The 8,960-nt window shown below is 36.4% G+C and overlaps 1 protein-coding gene across 1 annotated transcript in view; it reads left to right on the top strand.

The window, feature by feature from the left end:
* The window catches only part of abcb7 (ATP-binding cassette, sub-family B (MDR/TAP), member 7), a 56,375-nt gene that overhangs the window by 1,178 nt on the left and 46,237 nt on the right, over positions 1-8,960 (top strand). The window contains exons 2-3 of the mRNA XM_048605282.1: positions 102-185; positions 4,514-4,633. Of these exons, the coding sequence (XP_048461239.1) occupies positions 102-185; positions 4,514-4,633 (204 nt within the window). The remainder of the gene's footprint in view (positions 1-101; positions 186-4,513; positions 4,634-8,960) is intronic.

Here is an 8,960-nt window from a genome sequence, read left to right as displayed (position 1 = left end):
TTTTTAAATTTCAGAAATCAATAACACATTTTCTGTTAATTTTGTGACTTCTGCCTTTGCTCTGTAATTGTTTTCATGTAACTGACTTGTTTTTCTTCCAGGGAGCGCAGTGGTGGCAGTTTGTAGATAAAAGGACAGACTGGCATGGACATGCTGGCGGAGGCCTTCATACAGACCCCAAAAATGTAATGTATCTGTCTGTCTGTCTGAACTCTGCAATTTTATTTTCAAATCTGATTTCTGTCTTGTAGAGGGATGGTGTTCTTATGAAATGTTTAATGTACAATTTGCATCTCTATAAATGATTTTATTTAAGCTTCGTTAAGCACTTTTTACTATGTTAAAGCTGCTGTCTAAATGCAAACAGTTCATGAGATCATTGTTGCAATCAATGATTTTTAAATTCCTAGTTTGCAAAGATGAAACGGGTGTGTCATTTGTGCATTTACACAAAAAGTGTTGAGGGAGGCAGCAAATAAGTGATAAGATTTTATTCTTGAAACTGCTTATTTTGCAAATGAATGCAGCATTTTTTTTTTACGGGGAAGGCTGGCCTAAAAACCTGAATGCAATTCGTGTAAGCACATAGGAGATTGCATATTGTGCACCAGTTTCATGTGAATTTAATTTTCATTCTATATTCCCCACCCTAGTATTACCTGAGCAATTGAAAAATCAGGTGAATTTGGCTTCTGTCAAATTGGATAAGACAACTTAACGTGATGCTTTATGATACACAATTAGTTTTGTTTGATCACACTTTGAGTTCTTCTATCTTGTGTTTCTGATCTTTACAATTGAGTAATTTTCTTCCCTTATTCTGGCCTTTAGAAACTTACCCTTGAGTTTCAGGCTAATGTCTAAGTGATTTTCTTTACTCTGAAATAGAGACATTATGTTTGTAATCTTTCAGCCCCCTGGTGCATCATTTCGATCCAAGGATATTTGAAAGACTGTTTTATTCAGCATTCTGAGTTGAGTTTCACCACATTTTCAGCTGAACTTCCTTATCTATAACTATTTGAAGTAATTGTTTCAGATCCCCCGTGTATCCTCTAATTCACACTAAGACGTGCTTCTGTGGAAACGATGAAAAAGCATTCTCTGCCATTCTTTCATCCTCGATTAGATTCTTTTGTTTCTCAATTATCATATTATCCTTTCTAATGGCTTAACTTTGTGTTAATAGGATCCTGTCCAATTTCCTTTCTGTTCCTTGCCAGTCTATATTCATGTGTCCCTTGGCCTTTCTAATCTTTTGCTTCCCCTTTATATTTTCTATTTTTTTATATAATAGTCCTACAATTCCTTTAATTCGTCACCTCAACATCTTTGTCCCCACCCCAAATCCCATGGATATTTATGTGGCTTTCTTTGAATGCGTTAACTTGACTAGTCTGCCGAGTTAAAACCTTCAGAAATTCTTAGAAGTGACAGATCCAAATAGTTTGTTTTCTAATTGGAAAATGTATATTTGCAGTTATTGAGTCATAATGTTGTACAGCATGGAAACAGATCCTTCAGTCCACCTCCTCTGCGCCAACGAGGTATCCTAAACTGATCTACCGTATATACTTGTGTAAAAGTTGAATTTTTTTAAGACTTTGTTTTTTAAAGTTAAACTTATGGGGTTGTCTATTACTTGGATACTACTTTTGAGGGGATGAAATTCAGCTGCAGTTCAAAGTACCTATCATTAGCAGAAGCCCAATTGATCTCTAAACGAATAAAGAAAAAAAACAACAAATATGGTAATTACCGGATAGAGACAATTGAAATAAAAATGAATCAGTAAGCTTTTATTTATACGTACAAAAAGTGAAGTAGAAATATAACACAGCTTTGAATTTCAATTACATGGTACATCTTAAACTAAACAAGTTAAAATTAATTAAAAACTTAAAATCAGCCTTCATTTTGCCAATTTCTGGTTACAAACGGCTGAAACTGTAATATCTTTTAGTTCAACAGGCAACTTTCGTGCAATCTTAGTTGTCTGCCAAAATACTAAGTCATGTCTTCTCATGAACCTTGTGCACCATCCAGCACTTGCCTTAAAATCCGAAATTCCAACCACCTTTGATTCGTATCATGCATGGATTCAAATGGCTTCACGACTAACGCATTTTCCTTTTCGATGATTTTCAAGTACCCATTCAGCAACTGCTTTCTCCAATTCCGGCTGCTTGCTAGGTTTACCTCTGTTGAAACGCTTCTGTTTTGGCATTGTCTGAAGTTGGTTCAATATGTTTCTACGGTTTCTCTGAAACACAATTCTCTTGCTGCTACACAGTTTTTAGTATTTTGTCTTTTTTGCAACTTCAATAACTTTCAGTTTAAACGCTGCTGTATATTTTTTAACTTTTCTGGAGGGTAGTTTTACACATAATGATGAAATTTCAAAACCTCAACTAGGTAAATGACTATTCCACAAGTGCTACAAGGGAACTGAGCTCGGCTGAGCTGCACGCAAAAGGGAGGTTGTCACCTGACTCCGACCTGATGCGTCTTAAACTTTTGTGCCGAATTGGTGTGAATTGTACATCAAACATGTAATAGCATGAAAAAATAACATTTCCTCATCGTAACATTTATGTACAGGATAATACCTTGACTCTCAAATGTTGATCTGTTATCTTTGAAGACCAAAAGTTGACTTTTACACGAGACATACGGAAAATTGCAGATATTTTTGGCTAAAAATAAGGGAGTCAACTTTATACAAGATCGACTTTTACTTGAGTATAAATGGTAGTTCCATTTGCCAGCGTTTGACCTATACCCTGCTAAAGCCTTTCTTAATCATGTATCATTGAGATGTCTTTTAAATGTTATAACTGTATCTGCCTCCGCTTCCTCTGACAATTCGTTCCATACACGCACCACCCTCTGTGTGAACATGTTGCCCTTCAGGTCCCTTTTAAATCTTTCCCTTCTCACCTTAAACCTATGCCCTCTAGTTTTGGACTCCCCTACCCTGAGAAAAAGGACCTTGGCAATTCACCCTATCCTTGCCCCTCATGATTTTTTATAAATTTCTTTAAGGTCACCCCTCAACCTCTGACGCTCCAGGAGAGAAAACGCCCCAGCCTATTCAGCCTCTCCCTATAGTTCAAACTCTTCAATCCTTAAATCTTTTCTGAACCCTTTCATGTTTAATAACATTTTTCCTATGGCAGGGAAACCAGAATTGAATGCAGCATTCTAACAGTGGCCTCACTCATGTTCTGTACAGCCACAACATGACATCCCAATTCATATACTCCATGCACTGACCAATGAAGGCATGCGGGCCAAACGCCTTCTCCACCACCCTGTTTACCTGCGACTCCACTTTCAAGGAGCTATACACCTACAGTCCTAGGTCTCCTTTGTTCGGTAGCACTCGCCAGAATGGATTTTATGGTCATTGATGGAGCAATAACACTCTTAGCTGTATTTTCACTTTCCCTAAGTAAATTTGAATCTGCTGTCAGTCAAAGGAGGTCTGCAGCTGTCTGGCAGTAGAGACCTCTTCATGGAGGGTAAGCAAGCTATCACTTTGAAGGATTGTCATAACAAACCAAGAAATGATCTCCGTTTTCTCATTTTAAACGAAATTTCAAAGACCGAAATAAACAATTCACATGAACATAGAATTAAAGTAGAAAGTAAAATATCATAAACATTTTTAAAAAATATATTGTATTATATTGGAATTTGTACGTTTTATCATAATGGAGACATTTGATATTCCACAAAGTAGTTCTTCAGGGACAAAGTTTATTCACAAGTCATTCTGAACTGAACACATTATTAAAAATCCAGTTGTTCATCATTCAACAAGATTTTAACCTTTTTGAGAGATTTTGTCACAAATCTAATAGTGAAAAAGTACTTATTCTATCAGATCAGTGATTATCGTGATAACACGATGTGGGACTCCACAGGGCTGTGTGCAGGAATCACTGGCAGCTTCAGGACTTCCAAACTCCCGAATTAGCTATCTTTCGGAGGAGAAATAATAGTACATGTTGACCATTTCAATATTGTTATTGCAAAACCTGTGCCATAGTGTTAGTATTGGTGAAACTTATTTTTAAGTCTTGAGTTCTTAAAATTAGGTAAGTAATTATTTTGCAAATTTGGAGAAATTTGTGATGCATTAGCAAAGCTATGAAGTATTTTTAAGGATTCAAAAGCCCTACAATATTTTGTAATCTTTTGAAACTTTCTTGTAATTAAATTTCCTTGAAAAATTATGACTAGAAATAATTTTAAGCATCCTTCTCCATTTCTAACTGTAAATGCAATAATTTGCTGGAAGACTTGTGCACCCAGTTATTAGCTAAATACATAGTGGTCTAACTTATAACACAAAGGTGACTCAGCACCTGCTGTGTCTGTTAAACAACATCATTTGCATTGTCAACTCAGTAACCATTAGAAACCCCAAACGCTCATGATGTTGTTAGCATGCTTTTTATAAAAATTCAAGTTTGAAATTGTACTAATTTGTAAAATTATCTTTCAGCTGAAAGATGTTGATACAGGAAAAATTCTTAAGGCTATGTTGACGTATGTTTGGCCAAAGGATAGACCTGATCTACGTGCCAGAGTGGCTGTATCTCTTGGTCTGTTAGGTGGGGCAAAGGTCAGTAAGTTGTTCATATTTCAATATGTTGTGTTTGTAACTTTAAATTTGCGGTTTTCTTGAGCATTTTATTGTGCCTTCCAATTTTTTTTTAAATTTAAAAAGGTTAAGTATAGTATCAAACTAAAAGAAAAGGGGTGGATAACATTTACAGAGAGGTGGTCACTGTGCAGGCTAAGATTCCACAGGCAAGAGGGAATGGATGACCACCAAGCAGTGAAACTGGCAATACAGGAATATCCTGTGGCTATTCTCCTGGGGGGAAAAAAAAGCAGAAATAATCTTCTGGATACTGTTGGTGGAGGGGGGAGGAGTAGCAGGAGACAAATTTGTTGCTTCATGGTAGCGTCTGCTGCAAGCCAGAGGAGGAATAATTGTGAGAAGGCTATAGTAAGAGGTTTAATTGTAAGGGAAATAGATCATTTGCAGCCACAGAAACGATACTCCAGGGTTGTATGTTCCTTCCTGGGTGGTAGAGTCAAGGATGTCTTCGAGACGCTACAGAACATTGTGGAGTGCAAGGATGAAAAGCCAACAGTCACTGTACACGTCGGTACCAATGGCATAGGTTGAAAAAAGGGTGAGGCCCTAAAAGCAGAAAACAGGGAGTTAAGCATGTTTAAAAAGTAGGACATTGAAGATAGTGATCTCAAGGTTGCTGCCAATCCCACATGCTAGTCAGAAAAAATAGCATGTCAGCTTAATGTGTGGCTGGAAATATGGATGTTTCATCTTGTGGGAAAATCGAGAACTAGTTGCCCATTTAAAATAAATTAGGAAAATGTTTTTCTGAGAATCATGAGTCTTTCGAAGTGTCTCCATAAAATGGTGGTTGAAGCAGAGTCTGACTATTTTTATGGTCAGAGATTCATAGATTCTTGTTAAGCAAGAGATTGAAAGATTATTGGGGGTAAAGTATGATGGGGATTTTTTTTGGTTACAGTCAGATCAGCCATGATTTAATTGAACGGAAGAGTAGACTTGAGGGGTCGATTGGACCTACTCCTGCTTCTGATTCACATGTTGTAGGTAAATGTACCTTCCTTGTGACTCTACACATTTCTCAATTTTTTTTACTAATGTAATTTTATACTTAGGTAATCCTGTCTAGAAAGAAGCTTGACCTGGTGTTTATGCTGATTTCTGTTGAGGGAATTTAATCTCAATGTTAGTGAGGAAACCATAATTAGACTTGTTTTGCACAAAGTTATTTAATGAAGTGGTTATAAATCACAACTCCAAATGATCTATTTCTGCAGTTAAGAAAATAATGTTCATGATCTTTAAGTATTTACATTTGATCAACTTTGTAATATAATAATGTAGTGAATGTGATATTTGAGTGAAGGACTCTAAATTAAAATAGTTAAAAATGGAAAAAATAATAATTTAAGAAGTGAAAACTAAAAGAAAGTGAGCGATTTAAATTGTAATAACTTTGGTCAGAAGAACCACCCAAGGCCAAGTAATTGTTTCTTCTCTGTTCTCGTACAAAAGCTTTTGCTTCAATCTTTCTTAAATTTCCTTTTTAGCCAGTTGATCATGATATGTATTCTGTAACATATACAAGCAACTGTTGCACACGACAACAAGTCATCAGTAAAAGTTCTGTAAGAAAAGAAATTGTTGAGATATGCTAGCTAGCACAGAGGAAGATACAGTTCATGTTGCTGATTTTCTCCATCACAACTCCATTCTCCCTCACTTCCCAAAGTTAGTAATGGAGTTTAGTGTGGTCAGTGAATTTTGTGGTTTCACCAAACTAAAACAGACTTTCTAGCAACTAATTAAATGTGTTGTATTAGCATCCATTTTGTTAAATCTTAGCTTAGGCACCTTAAACTCAGGAAATAGTTTGTGGAGGCTGAAAATGAGAGAGAAGGTAAAAAACAGCTACAGTTCATAACTTGCCACAAAGCTAAGGTATACAAATGATTTACAGATGACTAGCCTAAGACTATCTTTTATACATCACAGAGAAGCCAGGGAATGGAACGAGGTAATTTGCTCCTTCAGCGAACCAGTGCCAGGACGACAGGCAGAATGCCTCCTCACTGTACTCTGCTGTGACTGTTGAGAGAAATATTGTGTAATTTGTCAGCATCATAAAGAGAGATGAATATTCCAGATATGATAGCGTGATGATAATGTAACTTGACTGGTAATCCAGAGGCCCAGGCTAATGCTGAAAGACCCATAGGTTCGAATCTAACCATGGCAGCAATTAGAACTTAAATCTGATTAATGCATCTGGAATATAAAACTAGTCTCAGTAATGGCAATTATGAACTTATCATCAGATCGTTGGAAAAAAATTTCTGGAAATAATAAGTTTGTTATTCTAACTCAATCTGGCCTGTGATCCCGGACTTCTAGCAATGTGCGTGACTCTTGACTGCCCACTGAAATGGCCAAGCAAGCCACTCAGTGCAAGTGTGATTGTGGATGGGCAACAAATGCTGGCCTTGCTAATGACACTCCTATTCCGTGAAAGAAAATAATGGGGGAAAAAAATGTCTCTCTCTTTACTCTAACCATTACACTATTTACACAATATTTATCTCTTTCAGGATCTGGTTACTCTGCCAACATATGCCTGTATTTTCTTTAATTTGCTGTGAACTTTGTATGTCTTGGAGCTTGAAGTCTCCAAATGCAAGTTGTCTCTTTTTTGCCCTTTTTTGGCCAGGTCCTGGTGTGCGTCGGAAGCTAGAGGGATCAGAGTTATTTTCTTGTTGGGGTTAAGATACTGAGGGAGAGGGAGAGTAACTTTTAACCTTAATGTTAACATTCAACAAGATAGTGTCAAATATCTAATTATTAGCAGATAGCTAGTGTATTAAATTTATCAAGTTTGTCCTGTTCAAAATAGGAATTGTAATTAAATGTGCAATCTGTTCAATTATTGCTTGAAACCTCTTCCTTTGCATGCTTTCTTGAAAAAACACTTTTTTCCTCATTAAAGATTCCTTCCAAAATTATACTGATATTTTGTTTGCAGTTTTCAAATGTAATTATGAAACTAACTACATACCCTGTGCTCTGAAGTCATAGCTTTATTCATTTGGGAATGTAATTTACATAGTATTCACATGACTGCATTGCCCCTAAGCAATTTGATCTTCTATCCTCATGGAATAAACCACATTATGCAGTATACAATGGCATTCTCTGTTCTACATAAATATAAAATTTTCTCTAAGATCTATGCTTCCCTTCATTTTAAGTGATGACTTGATGTGCAGTTTTGGAGTATGTTTGCAATGTTTTCATGATTGTGTGTTTTGTTTTTGACTATCTAAATTTAAATACTCTTCCATTAAAAATGTATTACATGATTTTAGCATGTGACTAATTTTTCATCTGTTTCTATGGAACCTGGCTCTCGTGTATATTGTGTGTATCTAGCACAGTAGGCTTTTGAGTCTGTTAATTGATCCACTAAACAAGTTGTCTACTCTAGAACTCACTGCCGAATGTTAAATATCATCATTGGATCAGTCAACCAAAAATCCAAAGTGGCCTAGTGGTTTCATGACATTCTTTGTTATTTTATGCCGGTGGTGGTCTTTTATGTATTCTACAGGTTATTTGTGGTTTTACCATTAACAAACTTGCTATTGGACATCATTCCACCGCGCATTCAACCACAAGAACCTTGTATTTACCTAACACCTTTAACATCGCAAAAGGCACTGGTGCTTCGTGAAAGTGTTCTTGATACAATTTTTGGTGCTAGTTTGCGAGGAAATATTAAAGCAGGTTAAGATTAGAAAGATAATGCTAAAGAGCACGTTAGAGGCAGAGAAGATCAGGTAGGAAATTCCGAGCTTTGAGTTTTGAAGGCCTGAATGCAAATGGTAGATTGATTTAAAGTTGGTAATGCTCAGTGGACCATTAAAAGAGTGCAAATATCACTGAAGATTGTAGACCTGGAGCATATTAGAGATTGCATGGGGCAAGGCCATTCACTGATTTGAAAATAAATTACAAATCAAGGTATTGATTAATCCAGGAGTCAGCATAGGTCAGTGAGCACATAATTGATTAGTGAATGCAATTGAATGTAAATAAGAAAATGGGCAGCGGAGGTTTCGATGACCTCTGTTTTATAATGCATACAATATGGGAGGCCACCTATGTGCAGTGCAGTAAGAACAGTTCAATCAAGAGTCATAAGGTATTGATAAAATTTGGGTTCTGAACTATTATTACATGGCTGCATTTAATAACTGAATCGAATCCTTTAGAATACGGAGATAGTAGGAACTGCAGATGCGGGAGAATCTGAGATTACAAGGTGTAGAACTGGATGAACACAGCAGGC

Source organism: Rhincodon typus, chromosome 14, assembly GCF_021869965.1.
Source record: "Rhincodon typus isolate 14 chromosome 14, sRhiTyp1.1, whole genome shotgun sequence".
In the NCBI taxonomy this organism is placed as follows: Eukaryota; Metazoa; Chordata; class Chondrichthyes; order Orectolobiformes; family Rhincodontidae; genus Rhincodon; species Rhincodon typus.
The sequence above is the reverse complement of the archived record's forward strand: the minus strand, read 5'-3'. Positions and strand labels throughout refer to the sequence as shown.